Raw genomic sequence first — 21,012 nt, 5'->3', positions numbered from 1 at the left:
GTCGTTCTGTATAGCAAGATGAGCTGGCCACAAATCCCCAGACACAACCGACAAGCCTATAGGTGGATGGTGGCAGCCCGAAGCTCCCGGGCCCTCGCCTCTTTCCCTGTCTTCTTTTTTTTTTTTTTACCCCCTGCTTGGCCACACAAAGCCAGACTTGACTGTACTGCCTAAACACTCAATAAGCTTTCCTATCTCACCGTTTTTTGGGGCCAAATGGAGCTTTATCACATAGTGTTAATTGGCTGCAATTAAGATGTCTTGTGGTTTTTTTTAAACAGATGCAGTGACAATTTCTGTCAAAACGCATAATGGCAATCTCTCACTTACTGGTACGGTTGTCAAAAAATCGGAAGACCTCAGGGTAGACACATTTTTTTAATTTGTAGTTCCTTTTGTGTTGATTTAATGCTATCAAAGCATGTGTCCAGGAGAGAATAGGCAATAGCAAAAACAGACCAGCCAGGATATTTTATTTTGTGAATACTCAGGCATGAGGCTCGCAGTAGCAAAGCCCATTAGGTGGGACATGCTCTATACATGACCAGAGATGACCCTGTTTCATGTTTTATGCCCTTAATCTATTCATCTATGATGTATGATTACAAATCATCCTCCTGTTGAGTTTCATGATTTCTGACAGCTGTGTCCACCTGCTCCATTTCTAACTACAAGTGACAGTCCGGAAGTTTGACAAGCGAGCAGGCAGGGTCCTGTAAGGCAAGCACATAATGACTTACAACAATCCCGCATGTGTGTGTTAAGGAGTGTGTCAGGCATACTGCACAGAAGGTTTTCTATTCAGCGTGTCAGCTGCAGTCTCAGTATGTGGCATAGCTCGTCAGCTGTAGGCCCGTGTGGATGACAGCTGTTTCACTGCCCTGCTCAGGCTCCGTTATGATCACTTGGAGGCCTTCCCCTTTTAGACAATTAATCTACCACTTACTGTACATGGTAATTGCCATCCCATGTTGTAATGAGCCCAGGGACAGGGAACTGTGATGATCTTGGCAGCGCTGCTGCCCCTGTCATGGCCTGCCTTGTATTCTCAACAGATTCAGGCCTATTAATACTGATCTTCTGGGACTGAAGAAAGCAGTGGGGCTAAATTGTAACAGCCTGTCTGTCTGTATTCCTATTAAACGTTCAATCCATGCAGGCATCACAAGCAAAGTGAGGCCCCTTATATTAGGAGAAAGGGCATGACATTGGCATAAAGATAATAGGAAACCCCTCCAGACAGCATAATTTACCAAACAATTTCCAGCACTAAATGTATTTCCCCTTTTAGTCCCTGAGGGTTGTGTGAGACACTCGATTTCCCCATCTGCTGGCTATAAAGGGGCATTGCTGCGTGAACACTACGTGTGTCAGCCACAACAATTGATTGTACTCCGCCTGACTCAACAGCTTGAAAAGAATGAGCCTTTAAGGGAGCACAGTCTTGGGTGCAGCACATGACTTGTGTAGAGACATGGAGTGACACTAGAGTGACTTCAGAGGGGGTGACGGACTGTGGTGTGAGATCATGGTGTTTACAGCAGCCGTGGTGCCAGGCTGGAGACAGGGAGAGGTGGGAGACAGCAGCCATGTATCCTGAGTTACACAGGCAATGGACACTGTCTGTGAAAAGCAAATTACTCAGAAGAGCACTTTACCCCCAAAGTTGCTGACACATTTCATTCATATTTTCAACAACGATTATTTATATAGCACTTTACAGCAACCAGCAGGTATTCAAAGTGCTTTACATGAAGTAACAACAATAAAACATAACGTACAGTCAAATCAGAAAAAGAATACATAAAAGCAGGATGAAAGGAACGCTAATATGTATTAAAAGCCATTCTAAGTGAATACGTTTTGAGGTTAGACTTAAAACATCTGTTATGGTGTGGATGTCAGGAGGTAACTTGTTCCAAAGTCTTGGGGCAGCAACTGAAAAATCACTCTACAGTTTGTACCTCCACCTTGGGACCTTGGGAACTAGTTGATTGGATGACCGCTATGACCTGTTGTTTTCGCGAACGGTTAATATCTCGGCCAGATACGTCGGTGCCAGGTTATAATGGCCTTGAAAACAAACATTAAAATCTTAAAATCGATTCTAAAAAGAACGTATTAATTTAAAAGCGAGCAGCAGCAGCATTTTGCACAAGTTGAAGGCGGGAAAGGGAATTTTGATTGTGGCCAACATAAAGTGCATTACAGTGATCCAGCCTTGAACTAACAAATACGTTATAGGCTCATATCTTGTCTTGTATTAATTTATTTAAAAAGAGAAAGAAATCAGGATGAAGCTTGCTCATATAGACAACTTCACCAAGGGACAGACGGCCAAAGTTAGCGACTGGCTAGTGAACACAGTGAAGACTAAAGACCCAGATACAGTATTTCCCCCAAGAGTTGGTAGAGAGACCAAACCAGAGCTAAAAGGAAAGTAAATATTAGACTTAGATTTCACTTAGGGACAGAAACACGACTGCAAATGAATGCTAATGTTGCTTTGTGTCTTTCGGATGAGTAATAGGCAACTAACACTTTTATAATCCTTTGATGTTTTGTAATTATGAATGTTATGGATGTACTGTATGTATTCCGGCTTATCTAATATTCTTATGTAATAATAGCGACCCCAGGAAAAGCAGCTTCTGTTTAAGACAGACAGAAGCTAATGGGGAGCTTCATTAACAAACAAAGAAACAAACACATCCACCATGAACTATTGGGTGATAATGAATCAGTTTTTGCACTTCCCCCATGTGGCCAAAAAATCAGTTAATGAGGATTTAATTATAAGGTATATGTGATAATGATGCGTATATATTATTAGTAAAATGTGCTAAAGATAGTACTGAGATGTGGTCACTTATCAACAGACAACTTGAGGATCAGATAGACTGCTTATTGTGCGTCTCTCAGAGTTAGCACAGACAGTTAATTCCCACTTTCCCCTGGGATGCCCTGTCTGAGACAGATTGATTCTAGCTGAGGTCGTTGCCTCTTCCTACATTTTCACCCCACCGGACCCCATAGAGCGTGGAAATCAACTGGGATTATCTGCCACCTGCAGGCATTTGGCATAAGTGTGTGTTTGTGTATGTGTGTGTGTTCATAAAAAAAATGTGCGTGGCTGTAGGGTCAATGCCTGCATGCCCTTACATTGAAATATAACCATTCTTTGTATTTTTTTTTTTATTTCACTACACTGCAAAAACTATATTTAACTCATTTAATATATTTTGTAGCCTTATAGTTTTTAATTTTAATTGAATAGTTGCATGTGTGTAAATGAAACTTTTCTTGATTCCATTTGAGTGATCGGACAAGTGGAATGTTGGCAGATATTTAAAGCATTTCTTTTCATGACTGCATGTGAGCTCAACTCAGAAATACTGTGCTGCCAGATGCATCAGAAACACTGTATTTATTAACGTTATGTGGACCAGAACACGTGGCGATCATATGTATGATCAACAGCGGCTTGTGCCCGCCATATGTTTGGCTGTCTCGCCCACTGTCGCTTCAGGCACATCTGTGGCTTCGCACATCTGTCCGTGTTTATCATGGTTAGCTGGTTATGTTGCATCTATACCTTCCAAATAGGTCTCTGGTGATGAATCCTGCTCTCCAGAAATAGATCCATCCAGTGCTTGCAGTGGTGGATTTCACATCAATAGTATTTAATTTAAATCCTGTTAGGACATTTTTTACACTCCAAAGGATGTTTCCCTAGGATGGTACAGTAACAACACATTTGCTGTGACAGTATTATTTCTGGTTTATATATAAAACTTTATTTCAGACCCAGGGGGATCCATATCACAATAAGAAACCACACAGAGTATAACATAAAATACAAAAAGTTCAGTGTCTGACATACAGACATGTTCGCCAAAGGTTCCACGGTCTGGAAGTAAATCTGACAGAACTGCGTACAGAGTCTCGTTTAAGTCATCAACCTGCTAGGGACTGCAGATGAAAATTAGCCGGTATGGCTAAATCTGGCACATTTACATGTTGGACATTGTACTCATGTTGATTTATGTGCACTGTCCCTTTTTAAATAAAGAAATCTTAAAAAAAAAAAAAAAGTTAGCCAAAACAGTAATCAAGTTATTTTCCCCTACACATAAATCTATACATCAGGTTACGGAAAACAGCAGAGCAGGTAGGTACCCCGACGCTGACAAACATATCATCTTGGCAAGAAAGCAAAAAAGCGTATAAAATCCTGAACTATATCTAGATTACAGCACAGTACATGGAGGCGATTGTGCCTGCGTGAATTTGAGAATTGCACATAATCCCATTTTCTTTTTCATAAAAGTCTAATGTCACAGCTGCCTGCCTGCATAGGCGTGGTAATTGATATGCTCATTTTCAACATGTGTGCTTCGGAGCGGATTTACAGTCCCATGCATTACTGCATGCAATGAAGCAATTAGATGCATGACTGATCGGGCGCTAAGCTTTTGTTTATTATTTGTTTGGGTGACTGAGCACATATGGAAAGTTCTGTAACTGGGAACTGACTAACTGTGTGCCAGTGTCTGAACAGCTCTACTGCCTCCTCAATAATAAACAATAACACATAACTCAATTACTTTCATGGCCATGTTTTCAGGAATTATGATTTAAAAACAGTACCATTTTGACTGTTGATACTTCAACGTTCTTAGAAATTGTGGTCATAAATAAACCGCAGGATATTGTTTCAGTTGAGAGCTATCCCATCTCTTCTTTTTTTTCTCCATTGTCTTTTTCTGACTTGTTTATCTGAGTGAAGTGTAGGGCTTGTGTGCAACATTTGCTTATTAATTGCAGCTGTACAGAGAAAGACTTCTGGTTGTGAGTCTACATTCTTACATCAAAGCCTTTTGTAAATGTTTTTCATTCAGTTATACCAAGATTGTAGAACTGACGGCGCAAAATTGCTCTTCCAAAACAGGACCACATATTTTTTTTTTCCTGCACAATATAATGGGTGGAGATGTCTGGTCTCCTCAGGAAATTGCTCCCACATCCCAGACAAAGTGAGAGACCATTCCCACACCCATTCTCAGACAATGAATTTGAAATGCATGCTACAATTAAACAATAAAATAAAAGATGAAGTCATACGCCTTAGCTGAGCAAAATTGAAAGAGCATATTGTGGTGCAACTTCATTTTGTGATCTTTATTTCACAGAAGAGAAAAATCGCAGACAAAACTAACCATTTCCACCATTATGTTACTGTGAGTTACAAAACAAAAGTGTTTATGGCTTAAGAGGTTGAGTGGCCAGCTGGAGTGGGTTTCCGTGTACGTTGTGTTTGTATACAAGTGTTTATGTGGAGGGGAGACGGAGCCTCTGCAGCAGGGGCCTCATAGTTCTGTCCTGCCCTCCCCTGCACTCTATGAGGCAGTGTTTTGGACCGGGGCCCAGGACCAAGCCGGAGGCACGCTGGTCTGCTCCAGCCTCTCCAGAGCGCCGACTCTCACTGACATTACATCAGCTGGGGAGACATAGTAGACTGTGTGTGTGCTAGAGTGTAGATGCTCCTTTCAGCTTGTTGCTCTGAAGCAAAACAAAGTGTGCTGCAGATCGTCTTTTTCTCCTGGTTCTGACACTGTGAAGTGTCATCAGTAGAGGCAGAAGCTTCCCATCAGGGAGAAAAGGCAGCTAACCATGGCTGTGCGCATCATAAATGGGATGGAAGACCTTGTGGCATCGGGCAGCCAGCTCGTCTGGAGTCTGGCGCATCAGACCCTGAGGAGGTGGTACAATCGTGGGCTGATGCCATGCAGACGCTTCCTAGAAGCCTGGTTCAGGATTGGAAAATGCTACCAGGTATGACAGCTCCTTGAGCAATGGCAGCATAAATAAAAACACTTTTTTAAAAGAAAGACGTTTAAATAAAGCAGGTTTTATTGATTGCTTTATTGGCAGCATATGGGATTAATTATTGTGCCTGATGGAGTTCTTTGACTAAACCCATTTCATTTGTATGGCTCTGATTACCTATAATCTCCCTTAACTTTCCTCAAAGTGATGTGAGTCAGTATGTTTTCCTCATCTGGCTCATTAGTGTATGCATGAGTTTATTTGTTTGAATGTGAAGAAGCATAGGCTGCCTCTTGTTGAGTCACAAAGCCTGTTTTTTAACAAGGGTCTCTCCGTCAGCACATATGGCAGTCATTAGAAAGCAGCATGGCCAGCCGTTTGAACTGGCTGATGAGGAGAGCTTTCAAAGTTGTCTTTGAAATGAATTGTTGCCGAAACACCTAAACACCGTGTGTGTGGTGAACAAATACTACTTGAATGCCCTTTGTAAACTTGAAAGTGTTCGGTATTTTGTTATTTGCTTTTCCCCAGCGCACTTCCATGTGAAAATTTAATTTGTATACGATGGCACTTGGGACTGTTTCATAGTTACTAATGTATAAAGGTAATAAAAGCTAGAAAAATTGACGATAAATACAATATTCAGATCAGTGGAAGTAGTAAAATCCTAATGTAAAAAGTAAGTTGTAACTGTAGCTCCTGAATAAATGTAGTGGAGTAGAAAGTACAACATGTCCTTCCAAAATGTAGCAGAGTAGAAGGATAAAGTAGTATAAAATGCAGTGTGAGCCCAGCTCAGCCTGATCAGGTCAGCGTGGCTGGAGGTCATGTGAAGAGAACACCATCGGGGCCCGTAATGACAGAGCTTAGGGGGGGCTGACCTCCCTGTCACAGTTGTGACCTTTTCTTTTTATCATCTGGGACCTTGCTCTGAAGCTCAGGCCCTCAGGCCCTCAGACTGAGGGCAGCCATCTCTGTCAGACTTTGAAAAAAAAATTGTCTTTGAAACGTAGCAGCTTTGCCAGTGCTACTTTGTTAATGCAATTGTGAATATTAGATCCATTTCCATTACACACAAAATCCTCATCTTGAGTGTTTTAAGGATTCATTTAATGTTTTAGGAATTCTTTGACACGTGGTTGAGCTTTAAGGACAAAAGGCTTGGATTTGGAGTAAAATGCACATATTTTGAAGATGAATCTAAAATTCAATGGCTGGCTGTGAGCTTGAAATCAGACTGTTAACTAAAGGCCTTTGTCCATTTATGTTTTGATGTCACTGCCCTGCAACAATGCAGCATTGATAGATGGGCAAGGATTGTGACCCTGGACAGCCACAACAACTCATGAAGGGGTTACTTTAGTGATTAATCCCAGAGTAAACTATGGAACACATCTAATACTGTAACTGCCACAATTATTTTCCCTATCAAGACAAATCAAATAAAGGTGTGGTGTTTTACTACTTCAAGACAGCGCTGCAACCAGGGACGTCACTAGGATTTAAAGACAGGGGGTGCTTAGCCCCCAGGGTATTTGTAACTTGCATTTGCACTCACATCTTTTATTACTGTATTAGAGCTACACTTATGTCAACACCCAGTCAAGAAACCAAGATGTTAACAAGTAAAAAGTGGCAGACATATCCTCTTCTTCCATTTCTACTCTGTTCAATAAAAGTGACTGTAATGTTAGCTTTTAGACACATCAAAGCTGCATGGGGGGATGTACTTAGGCCAGACTTTGCTCCTGATGAGTTCTTCTGTAAGTTATGACTTAAATGCTATCTGTCTGCTCATGTAAATGTGTGATAAAGTAATAGCATACTATATCTAATTACTCCCTCCATAAGATAAGTTGTCCAAAGAATGCTATTTAATGACACTAACTACTGTAACTGCGCTGTGGATTGGTTCAATCAGAGTGTCATTTCGCTGTGTAGCTTGGCTTGCATAGAGTACAACCCAAGAACCAGAATTTTAAGGCCTACATTTAGGCAACATCTATGTAGTTATTTAATTTATCACAGCCAATGAATGTAGAAAGTTAAGTTGGTCAGAATATGGCTAGCATATATAATAAATATAATGAAATAATTTAGTTTAGGCTATGCCTTAGTGCCTAGACCTGCCAACAAATGCTTGTTGTTAGAAGACAACAAAACACCCCACATTCCCTTAGACCTGTAGACCACTACTGACCCCAATCATGCCGGCTCCCTCAGAATCAACTGCTCTGCCAATCTCCTGCTTCTCTTTCTCTCTGCTAAAATATCTTGCAATATGCATCTGCTCAATGAATTGAAGGATACACCGGTACAATAGCATTAGCAGGGACCTTTTGACATTTAGTTTTCACTGACAACAACATTCTACGGGGACTGATATTGTTTTAGAATACTATAGAGATAGGCTATATTATCTCATTAATATCTAATTTTAATTGGCAAATAATTGTTTTCCATAGTAAACCAAAATATCCTCTTTCCTTTACCTCAAGAAAATGTAGGTAAAGGTAAGCAGGTCATTAAAAACAACTTACAAGCTGCCAGTTCGCGGTGCATCATCTTGATAGAACAACTACTTTTTGTACTTCTGTCTAACTTCCAACTTTTCAGCTATTTTGTAGCTGGATATATATCATTTGTTGCGTCTAAATATGAATGGGGATAAGCTTAGTGATATTGTGATGCTTGATACAGTTGAATCTTTGATTCTCTGCTTTGTTCTTTTAATGCCGCTTGGCTCTCTTCAGTAGCTAACTCTCTACCTCGCTCGTCCACATACCGTTACCGCGCCCGTGGGCACTCGTTGAGCCTCTAACACTGCCATTTCGACCAGCTGACAGTTGTGAAATAGAATTAAAATAGACACACTACACACCGACACACACAGATAAATGGTGAAGGAAGATTGATTCACCGTAGTTAGCGATACAGGGTGCACTGTAAAAAAAAACTAAATCTAATTATTATTGTTGTTCTTATTCTTTAGGGGGGCTTAGGGATATTTTAGGGTAGCTTCAGCATCCCTAGAATAGGCCTAACGACGTCCGTGGCTGCGACAGTCGACTTCAAGGCACCTAACCCTAACCTCAACAGGTCATAATCAGTCCTTCACTGACCAATCAGCATTCATTGGCAAAATGCTAGCGTGTTATGGGCAACAACGACTCAACCTGTAAGAAATCGAAAGGACGTAAGTACTCGTTCATTCAACTTTTGACCTATAATCCATGTTGAACTTGCAAAAAGTACAATCAAAGCTAATCTAGCTCCATAGAGTCTCTGGTGGAACTGCAACCAAATGCGGTACAATGTTGTGAACAGGCTCTCCGTAGACCGGCTCTGGAAAGATTCTTGCCTCTTCTGGACCACTGAGATATGGAGCTTAACAGTACTGCTGTGCAGACAGTAGGTGCAGTGGGCAGGGTGTTGAAATATGGGACTTCAGGGCAAAAGTTAACATATTAGCAAGTTACCGTGACTGCGAATGAAACCCTTTGTTGAGATGTTTAGCTATACTCCCAGAACCGTAAATCTCACTGAGGTTTAGGGCGTTGAAAAACAACAAAGTGGAAAGAAATAGCTTGTGCCGTATGAAAGTGAAATGACAGATCTGTTGTGGTGCAGAGAACAATATGTCCTAGAAGAGTGAAGTTTAAGACACCAGAAGGCGTCTTCCCACCCTGCGGTCACGCTGGACGATAACATGACCCTTACTTTCCAACACAGAAGCCAAGCAGTTGGATGCCACATGTTTTTTTTTTTTTTTTTTTTTTACAGAAGTCACACAATAAAAAGCATCCTGGACACATTCCTTGGCAGCAAACAGCATCCACTCAACAGGGACACAAGTCATTTAGGTTCTTCTAAGTGTCACTGATATCAAACAGTTAGGCTGCTGCTGCTTTAACATTCACAGAATGATGGAATAGGATTGTATCTTTTTTATAGCATAGGCAAGACCCTTTTTCTCACTCTGTACTAATCTCCCAACCTCTAAAAAGCATATTTTTTAACACATTAAAGCTGCTATGTGTAGAATTTGAATAAGTAATAAGTATTTGTTACTTAAAAACTGGTGGAAATTGGTGCTTTTAGCTCACTCAAAGGTACTGGCATGCACTGCTGTCTGCCATTGTCTTCTTTTTGATACTGCCCCTGGAGGGTGCCAACGTGGCTTTAATTATGTTTAATTTATTCTATTAGAAGTGGTCAACCAGACCTTGCCTTTATCCATGTGGTGAGTTGATGGACCATAACCAGTGATGTGGTATTAAACATTAAGATTAAGATTTAACAATAAGATGTAAGTACCTCAAACCTGACTGTTGAGAGAATAAATAACACAAATGAAAAATATAATTCATAAGCAACTAGGACAAGGACAGTCAGAGAGCTTTTAGAGTGGTATCAATCTTCTCTTCTGCCTCTTGCTAAGAAAGCAAATAAGAGTATGAACTATTCCTAACAATGCTTTCGTACTGAAATTAATTTAAGTGAACAACTCCTGCAAATATAAAGGTGAGTAAAGTGGGTTTCGCCTGTGTTTTCCAACTATTGTGAATTAATTAGTATTGAGATTGCATTTCATCAACAGCACTCCAACGGATAATATAAACACCATGGCATCAGAATTTGTACAAAGAATTTTAAAATATCAGAATAAGAGCCTGAATGTTGGCAACAGCTTAACACACTGAAACATGACCTAACTAATATTCATCACCACACGATAATAGTTCTACCTTGTCCTGCGTTGAAAGGCAGTTATGCTGACTGCAACGGAATTAATCCTAAAGCCATTCATCTTAAACAATACCGCGGGAATTCAATTAAACTGCACCAGGACTTCATTGTCTTCCGGTTTTGTTTCTTATAGGCAGAGGAAAACGTGGGATGTTGACATTTCAGTGATTTCATTAGACCAGTGTTGTTGCAGAGGAAGGATATGTGGATGGAAAGACAATAGCATGTGTGGAGCCTTAATGGCAAAAGAAACTCAGAGTCTTTGTTTATAATTCATGGTGCACCTATAAAGGGCTGATTTATGGCTGAAATATCACTGCGCCTTTTCTTTTTTTTTTTAACACTTCATACAAATAAAGATGATGATCTTGCAATGACTTTGATGTTTTGGAGCGTGGGACCCATATGGACAGTTGCCTGGTGGCACCTCTTACCTATTCATTCAGAACAAAGACAAACATGATATTGAGGTGAGTCACTGTTCGACTCCAGAAAGATAAGCAGCCTTTTTTATCCCCTGGGTAAAATAGTGGAAGCACAGCTTTGAGTGGTGATGTACAGGTGGAGGTGGAGACAGTTTGCTTTCGCAAGTGGCTGTGTTGTTTTGCAGGAATTGTCATGTCTCATGTTATCTGTCCTCCTCTAGATGACAGAGGGCCGTCTGTGTCAGGTTCACCTCCTTGATGGCAGGAAGCTGGAGTTGCTGGTTCAGGTAGATGACACTTTCTGCTTGGCTCCTCAGACACATATTATGCTGCATACCCTGCAATATTATTATGGTGATGTACTGAAATTGCGTTGGATTTAATGAGGTGTCTTTAACTATTATAAAGACGTCTTAATCTTACTTCCCATGGCTCCTATTTTGCTTTTATTTTATGTCAAATTGATCGTGTGTGTTAAATTTGCCAGTGTACACTTGTTTTCCACCTTCAATCATTTTATATTGTGTTTCACGGTGCCTAACACGTGAAGTTTGAGTTAGCAAATGATCTAAACTGAACTCTTGTGTTTTGATCGAAACTTTCCAGCCCAAGCTGTTGTCCCGTGAGCTGTTAGATTTGGTGGCCTCACATTTCAACCTGAAGGAAAAAGAATACTTTGGGTTGTCTTACATAGATGACACGTGAGTACCTTTCTGTATATAATAGGCATTTTTAAGACAAAAAGTGCAATGTGTGTGTGTGTTGCGTGTGGGATTTGATTACATGTTCTTTTAATCTAAGGGACTGGTTGATTTAGAATAAAGTCTTAGTCACAGAAGCTTTAAGAGAGAATAAAAAGAAGAAAGAAACATTACGAGCAATATTCCAACACATGATTTGTTCTTCCATCCCTGATCAGTGGCCAGAATAACTGGCTCCACCTGGATCGTAAAGCCCTCGATCACGACTTCTCCAAGACTTCGGGGCCTTTGGAACTCAAGTTCCTGGTGAGGTGAGTGCTCTCACTGCAAAAGCTTGCCAAACGTAGAATACTGCTGTGCTTCATTAGAATTGTCAATCTCAATGTTTTAAATATTAGACTGAGTTGTAAGAGTAAATGAAGCATGTTGGTGTATTGGGAGCTTTGTGGCCTCCAAGCAAGGCTTGTCCTGACCAGCAGATGGCAGTGATGGAGCACAGTTTACACAGTCTTGCTGTGTTATTGGCTAAACTATGTTGAGCGCACAATGAAGTCTGTAAATAATGCTGAGGCACTGGCAAAATGCATTGACATCTACTTCAAGTTAACCTGACCCAAACAACTCTTGACAGGTTTTATATTGAGAAGATCACTTTTTTGAAAGACAACACAACAGTGGAGCTGTTCTTCCTGAATGCTAAATCTTTAGTGTTCAATGTAAGTGTTTTAAGTATTTATTCTCTAAAAACTTGTCTCATATATTTATTTTTATAATCAAATTTGGCATGCCTTTTGGTTACAGATCATTGAACACAATAGTTGAATTGCCTTATGAAAAGATGTCTAATCCAACTGATCTGCATCATTCTTAATTTACCATAGTCTCATAAGAAAAATATTTCAATCAGCTGAGGGTTATACATTGCACACATAGACTTTATACAGGTGGGTTATGTCTTGCACACGACTTTTGATTGTCCACTATTTCCTAAAACTTGAAGTCCTTTATTTTCATGACTTCATACTCTTTCCTCTTTATACTGAAAAGTTGTGCATACATACAATTTACAATATTTGATTCATAGCAATGATAGCATGCTATTGAGGAAAATGCCTCCGTAATCTCACACTGCTACTGAGATCTCAAACGGTTATTCTGATGCTGCCTTCAAGTGCTGTTGGAAATGTTATAAGCATTCCATTCAAACACTGGGGTTTGGATTTTGTGTTTTGCACGCAATGATTTAAAATTGATTGTGTAGCTTTCAAAAACATTATAGGCCTAAATAGAGTGCAAAAACCTACATTTATTTATCCACATGTGAGTTGTAGCAGGACCAGTCATTCCAAGTAATTCCTGTACACAATTTGATAACATAGGCCAAATTGAAAATATACTATTCGTTTCGATCTATTATAAATAAACTGTATTCAAATTAATGTATTACAGTCAAGTGCGTAAAGTTTGGTGGAATATAAAAATATACCGACAAGTGGTAGTTGTTTTTTGAACCCATACGAGGAGCAAGTGAATGCAGCATGTAATCAAACGTTGCAGTGCAGTTTTTTTCGCGGGGAGAGCTGACTGGTCACCATGGGAGACGGAGACTGTTGAACCTGCTTTCGGACCGTACCACTTTACCGAGGGGGCTGTAGTTTCAGGCAGGACCTTCAACTAGCCTTTCTGTGCGCCTGTGTGTGTTTTTCGTTAATAGAAAATGTCATGCTAACTCAGGTGCTAAAAAACAGTAGTGAACACACATCACGGAGAGTTAAAAACGCCGTATTGTCTCTGCGGCAGTGGTTCAGTCGGTAACTGTGGAACCGAGGTACGGGACGGTCGGGAAGATTTTCTCTCAAGTCAAGTGTTTCGGACAGGCTGCAGTTTTGTGTGTATGTTTTTCTAAAAAAGACCCCGTTAATTTTACCAATTTTACTACAGGAGACCATCGAAGTGGAGAGTGAAAATGTTTTCAAGTTAGCCGCATTCGCATTGCAGGTAAGAAAGAGTTTGTCGCAGGCTGTAATAGACTGAAATATTGTCACTATGTCCAAAGTAAGCTAAATGAAGACAGTGCTCACGGGTGCAAAACACATTTGAAAACAGTTGTCTGTTGGGGATGCTTCGGCCGGAGCTTTTGTTAAAGACACTGGACCTTTAATATTAATATTAATACTGGCCTCTTAAACGTGTGTGCTTCGAGGCAGTGTTAACTTGAGTTATTACAGTGTAGCTAAATGTGTTGATGTTTTTTCGTGTAACGTTGACGTTACCTTTGTTGCAGATTAGGCAGGTAACGTTAGCTAACTTTAACAGTTAACGTTAAGTGTGGCATTTTTTTATATGCTTTTACTAACTGCATTATTTTCCCTTTTTAAGGAGGCCAAAGGAGAATACACCAGGTAAGAACGTATCCAAACTAACACGTAAAACCACTTAATGAGATAAATGTAGAAAAGTGTTAACGTTAATTTAACGTTACCCACAAGTTGTCTTGTCATTTAAAACATGTTTTGGTTTTGAGTAAGCAATTCAGGATGAATTAGCTGGGAAGAAAAAGTAGTATAAATGAACAGTTCAAGTGTATGTTCTGATGCTATGTTTTTGTCTTTTTAAAAGTTACATGTAACGTTACTAACATTTAGATATATTTTGCTGTATTGGTATACACGGACATCCATAAACCTTTTTTAGTGAACTTGTGCAGTTGAATGCAAACTCTGCACAATTTAGTGTGTTTCTGTACTGTGACAAGGAAGCAGGGTCTTGCTTCAAGTCAAGTTGTTTGGGCAGTGTTCAGTGTACAAATGACGATGTGTATAGCCAGTTAATGTTCAACTTAAAACTCAGATTTTATCTCCTGCTGTACTTCCCTCAGTTAATAATTCCCTTGATTTGTTATAATATTGAACTGAACCCCTGCCAGCTTGCTGACATCCACATGGTCCAAACGTTGCCTTTTGAATCAAACACTTTTGTTCTCCTGTCACACTGTTGCCTGTTAAGGCAGATTCATTGTGTTTACACTTTAAAGAATGCCATACAAAGACAGTTCTTTTCTCACATGTTGTGATTGCATCACCTCTGAATACATGTCACATATCCTGACAGACACAACCTATGTGACACTTGTACAACTACTTGGACATTGTGTACACAATTCATTTGGTGACACTGGTGGAGAGACTGTACAAAACTGTACAAATCTGTTCACTAGTTGAGATAATGTTTTTGTAGTGTGCTGTTCTCTCAAGAGGCTTGACCTGCCTCAAGAGTTGATAAGGTATGTTATTGTTTTTTGCCAGCCATAGGGCATTGGCTGTGATTAGTCACCACTGCTCTGTCTGATTGAGTGAATGAGCAGTTGATGCAGCACACAACCTGTGTTTTCCTAGTGCTTTGCCTCTAAAGGCCTCTCAGTCCATTATGTGAACACAAAGATTTGTGCTCTGTAAGGAATTGCACGTGTATGGTTTGCATGGCGCTACATGCAATGCTGAAAATGCAGTTTGACCCCTTGTCAAACCAATGCCTTTGTTCTCTTGCAAAGAAAAAGAACATTTGGCTGCATCTGCTTGTGCTCATTAATAGCCCCATTATTTACAGGCATGATTGATCTGATAAATGTTTATTATTATTAATTGCAGGCAGCTTTAGTACAGATTTATACCTCATTGTTTTGATTTAACTTCACCCTGAAGTAGTGTGCAGTCTGAACTTTCAGCTCATGTGGGTGTGGGGATGGGCTGTACTTTGTTCTGACTCTGAAAGCACAATAAAAGACAACCTGCCAACAAATCTGGTAGAATCAGCAAGCATTGGAATGTGTCCAAATCAAGCTGTTTTTTCTTTTTAAATTTGCACAGATACTACTTTCTCTATCTGATTTATGGTTTCTAAATGTTGGGTTATTAGACACAATACCATTTCCTCAAACCTTTCTTACTTGAATGTAACACTCGCCCCAACATCTGACACTATTATTGTAGTGATGCATCCCACCCTGTCCTGTGGCAATATTTCTAATTTCTGTCTGCAATGTGCTTTACGTCTTCGAAAGAACAGGCCTGGTAAATTCTCTCATAAAGCATATAATATAAATGTTTCCCTCTACACTGTATCAGCAAAGAGCCCTGGAGCAGTGAGATTAGCTGTGGAGGAGTTAAGGAGACCTCATCCTACAGCCAGCTGTCTTAAGAGGGATGAGCTAGACCCACTGTCCTATGGTAGACAACTTGGCGTCAGGAGGACTCAATGCTATTGTGGTGGTGTGGGCCAACCCCCTGCTGTGCATTGAATTAATGCACAATCAGGTTTCACATTGTACTTGTATCAGAATCCCCTTCACTATGTCAGTATTGCACTGCGTCTTGTACTGATTCACACCACCTGCAGGTATAATCTATGCTGAACGCAACAAGTTACAACTCCTCTCTGGAGGTTGATGAAAGGGACTGTGGAAAACCTAGGAAATTACTGAATTGATTGACATCTTTAATTATGCCTAACATTTTAGGAGTAACCGAGCAGGGAGTTTTTCTTGTAATTGTAATCAACTTCAAAAGTGAGCTACAGACATTGTCAGTTGTGTTCAAAGTTTACCCACATGAACTAACATAACAGCCAGAGAGTTTTGGTCCTCCTCAGTTCTATTTGCAGGTGTAGTCTGTAGTTAGTGGTTCATTCACAGCAACAGGCTCTCTCATTGTGCTCCCTCCACAGCCACCACGTCTCAGCCTCGTGGAATAGCTGACGCATGAGTATTATCTCTCCCCACGCTGGGTAGGCTGCACTGGGCTGGGCTGCACCGGGTGTAGGAATTGCCTCCACGCTGCATGCTGCGGGGAGATAACAGACGTGGTAATGAATTCCAGATTGCTGACAGGGCAGCGCGGCTGTGGAGTAGATCACTCTGACAACACCAGGCCCCAGCTCCCCATAAAATGTATGCCATCAAACACACAGCAAAGTGCCGTGGCAGCAAAACCCACTCAACCTAGGATAGGTAGCTACAGACGAGAGTGATTCAAGTGCCTCTGCCCTTGCAGCAGCTCACTCTTGGTTTTGTTTAGTAAGCTGGTTCACATAACTGGATCATTATGGTTCTGTCCTACCATGTCAGCGGCTATTAAATTCAATTTCTCGTTAAAGAGGAAGACATAAATTGATGTTCAAGGTCAAATGGCCATTGGCCTGAAATTATCCAGTACTTATTTGTCATGTTGAGGTTGTTGTTATAGCTGGTACAATACTCGAGGATGTTCTAATGGTTTGTATCATGTATGGCCTGACCTACACATTTGAGTTCTGTCTCAGAGGCCACCGACTGTTGGGGCTCGTACAATACTCTTCAGCACAGGGAGAGGGAGAGAGAGGTTGCCAAGTGCTTGTGAATGGCTTTTGTTCAGGTCTTCAGTGGACTGGCTCACCAAGCCAGAGCCCTTTTTTGTCCAGCAGAAAGTGAAGACCCAGTACTTCCTCCTACATGATGTTGGGAGTGACTCATAGTTAACTATCATAGACCTTGACAGTGACATACACCACAATTTGTACAGATACCATGGCCAGTTTCTGTGTTTATTACTCAAAGCCTCTGCTTTAACATTTTTGGCAGAGTTTGTGGATGAGACTAACTGTACCTGTTGCATCTGTCATGGTGTTACCATTGGCTGATCTGTGAAGGTGAATAAGTATAAAGTAGTTTGTCTACAGTACATAGAAAAATTCTGGATTGGAGCATTACTGTTGAGAACCTGCATGAAATGGCTTTGATTTTTTTTTTTTTTTTTTTTTTTTTTTTTTAAAGATGTCTTGCCAAGCCTCTTTAAATGCTCTCTATGACTTAAAGGCCCTGCATGTGCTTTTATAATTTAAGTCTGGCAAGACATGAGTAAAGCTCACATTTTAGTTTTGGCAAGCAGTAGCCTACTTCTCTTTATAGATAAGAATGATGAAAACAATATCCTCACACTGCACTTTTCTAAAGGTTAGCAGACATGAATTATTGCTGTCATAGAAATTCAAACCACACTGTGAAAGTACAAACATATGGAGAAATGTTCTCTACAAATTACACTTTAAGTTGAGATTCTGTAATATTAGGGATGCCTCCATTGATCGGCCACTGATCATTATCGGCCGATATTCAGTAAAAATACGATATCGGGAGATCGGCGATAATGTCACCCGCCCATGTGACCGTGAAAGTCAGATGGTATTATTACATTGCATATTTTAGTTACTGTAGGCTAAAGTTGCTTGCTGCATTACTCCTTGTGAGTTATTGTACTGCTCTGTTGATTTACAGACTAATTAAGAGAATGTTGTTGAAAGAATAATTGTGATTCTTTATTTATACTGTAGTGTCGCACAGCATGTATAGAGAATGAATGTTATTGTCAATAACTTTGGTACGGGGCACCATCTTGTGAGTGCGGGCTCTGTTTACTTGTGCCTGCGGGGTTTTTTCTTTCCTTCTCCATCAGATTTAACCGTTTTTAAACAACTTTTTAGCCAAACAAACCAAGGTAAGCAGGTAACTACCGTAGCAGGCACAATTCAACAGAGCGCGTCCTCACAAGATGTACTCTACCAAAATTAAATACAGCCTGATATCAACTTCACAGTCTCTCTAGCCTAGGTTACGCTGCCACATGGTGGAGATCCCAATATACTACCAAGTGTCAAACAAAAGAAAACGACAAAAGCGATCGGTATCGGCCGTTTAAAAGGGTTAGGGTTAGCCGAAATGACTCATCAACGATCGGCAATTGGTATCGGTGGAAAAAAAAAACTTTCATTGTGGTCTGCATGCTGGAGCAGTTCAGGGCGTAATTGGGCCTGTATAGGAGAGTAGTTGGTCAATGATAACGTGTCTCATCCATCAACCATATTTTGGTGCTTTGTTGTGTCTCCCAGTGCTCTAAAGCAAAACTAGAAAGGGCTATTGTTATTGCAAAGGAATACATTTGCTGTTCTTAAAGTTTGTATATGATTTATTTTTTTTCAGTGCTGAGATTGCCAGGTCAGACCTGAAGCAGCTCCCAGTTCTGCCCACCAGAGTATTAAGGGAGCACCCATCTCTCAATTACTGGTAAGTTGGAGGGGGGTTCATACTTGTAGTCCAACCAATACCACAGCCAGGGTGGTGCGGGGCCTCTCTGATGGTTGACTAATTAATGTCTGGGTTGTGTTAATTACGTTTGACCATTAGCCCTGCGACAGCCACTGGCTATCTAAAGGATTGTCTGCCTCTTCAATCCACACTGCTGTTTTTGATCATCTGCTTGCCCCTCCTCTTCTGGCTAAATGGTCATCTGAGGCTGCTGCAGCCTTTGAAGCGGCTAAATTCAGTTTAATATCCAAATTAAAATCCTAGACTTATGGTTCATGGGTGCGCGCATGAACACTTCTGTCTCTGTCTCTTTCTGTCCGTTAAGCCACAGTGAATTTGCAGTCTCACTATGCGATTTAAAAGGGATGATTACAGTGGAAAGTAAATAGGATGCATTTGCAGGGGAGGTAGATGAGAGCCATCAGCAGGCCAGTAGGCCAGACTGCATTTTCTGCATGAGCAGACAGAATCTGTGTCAAAGAAAGAGTCCTCTCACAATCCCTCTGTGGCTGGAATGTGCAACTTGATGGATTAATTGTTAAATGTTTTATTTATCCATTTTCAGTGAGGACAAAGTTATTGAACATTACAAGAAACTGAAGGGACTGACCAGAGGACAAGCCATTGTGCAGTAAGTTAAAAACAACTATAATATTTTTATGTTCAGAAATGATTTGAGTTTGGACACTTAACTTGTGTGCCCCTTTTGCAGTGCTGCCTCTGATACCTTTAGTTCTCCAGCACCTATTCCAGGCATTCCTCTTTAACCTCATGTGTCGGCACTGTGGGGGCTGTTGTAAGAGGTGTCTGTCACCATGCCAGAATGTGTCATTAATTAGAGGAGGTGCTCTTAGAGTAGGCAGCCAGCCAGCCTTGAGAGAATGTCAGTCCTCCACTGGGTTTTTTCCTGTAACTGTAACTCAGAGCTATCCTGGGTCATTTACGCTCTGATGATTTGTGCCCTTGAACTGATCAATGGACTTTCCCTCCCTCTGTCACGGCCCTGAAACAAATCGATCAGCTTGCCACTGCAAATGACTGTGGCTTCTCAATGACTGTAGCTTAAATCCCGCTCTGTCTGTTGTACAACAGCCACCGTTTGACAGTGATGAAGTGTAAATGGCGGAATTCCTGTTAACCTGTTCCTCTTTCTCTGAAGGTATTTGGCCCTGGTGGAGTCCCTGGCAACATACGGAGTCCATTATTACCCAGTCAAGGTAACAGTGGTGCCCTGAGTCATAGAGTAGCGTAGCTTAACCTTTGAACAAGCTTCTGTCAACATGCTGTCTTTATTTCTTTCTGTCTCTAATCTAACACATCAATCTAACCATAATTCACTTAAATGGTTAACATTTTGCTTGATGTTTGAATCATGAGTCCTTTTCCTTTTAAAATTCTGTGCTGCAGCCAAAGCAGCAACACGTATGTTACTGTAGGAATACACAGGGCCATACTCGGCCTGCTTGGGTTGGATAAGAGAATACAAACTGGCCTAGTACAGAATTGCACCTTAAATAATACAAAATAATTGAATTCAAAATTCTGTCAACCATTGTAACATGTTAATTTAGCATGTTTTAAGTGATTCCTCCAACTTTCCTTTTTTCTTCCTGCATCCTTTAACTTTCACAACCAAACCTTATTAAATCAAGGTGTCTGAGAAGATCAAACGGTGGTGTTAAAATGATTCAGTCAGGCTTGCAGAGATTTTAAGGCCTTTATTTGATCTCTTCTGTTGCTATTGCTGTGAGCCTAATGGGGTAATTGCTTTTTTTCTTTACTCCCACCAATAAAGCTACCTCTAATGAGTGGTGTGTGTGTGTGTGTGTGCTTTCATGCAGGATAAGCAAGGAATACCGTGGTGGCTGGGAGTCAGCTATAAAGGCATTGGCCAGTATGATTTGCAGGATAAACTGAAACCAAGAAAGGTAGGTCAACCTCTTTTTACAGCTGCTCTATTTGCCTTAATTGTCTTAGTTTTCATTTGAAAAGTTATTTTTTCAAAAATAACTTTGTGTAGAATTTTTACTTATTTATGTCAAGCATCTAAACCTACAGGATTTCATATTACATACTGTAAAGCCCTCTGGGACTAACTCGGGGTTTGGGCTTTATAAATAAACTCAACTTGGTTTTCTTACAGTGACATTTAATACTCAAACAAGTCAAACACCCTGTTTTTAAATTGTTCACT

At 40.5% G+C, this 21,012-nt stretch overlaps 1 protein-coding gene across 4 annotated transcripts in view; it reads left to right on the top strand.

Annotated features, from left to right (window-relative positions):
• frmd4ba (FERM domain containing 4Ba) overlaps positions 1-21,012 on the top strand; it is a 47,924-nt gene that overhangs the window by 11,298 nt on the left and 15,614 nt on the right. For all 4 annotated transcript variants that reach the window (XM_028576461.1, XM_028576460.1, XM_028576462.1 and 1 more), the window contains exons 2-11: positions 11,225-11,290; positions 11,610-11,704; positions 11,923-12,015; positions 12,336-12,420; positions 13,646-13,702; positions 14,084-14,106; positions 18,714-18,797; positions 19,384-19,449; positions 19,978-20,035; positions 20,660-20,746. In XM_028576461.1, coding sequence (XP_028432262.1) covers positions 11,225-11,290; positions 11,610-11,704; positions 11,923-12,015; positions 12,336-12,420; positions 13,646-13,702; positions 14,084-14,106; positions 18,714-18,797; positions 19,384-19,449; positions 19,978-20,035; positions 20,660-20,746 — 714 coding nt within the window. The remainder of the gene's footprint in view (positions 1-11,224; positions 11,291-11,609; positions 11,705-11,922; positions 12,016-12,335; positions 12,421-13,645; positions 13,703-14,083; positions 14,107-18,713; positions 18,798-19,383; positions 19,450-19,977; positions 20,036-20,659; positions 20,747-21,012) is intronic.

Source organism: Perca flavescens, chromosome 4 (genome assembly GCF_004354835.1).
Source record: "Perca flavescens isolate YP-PL-M2 chromosome 4, PFLA_1.0, whole genome shotgun sequence".
Lineage (NCBI taxonomy): Eukaryota > Metazoa > Chordata > Actinopteri > Perciformes > Percidae > Perca > Perca flavescens.
Note: the sequence above shows the minus strand (reverse complement) of the source record. Positions and strands in the feature narration are given on the sequence as shown.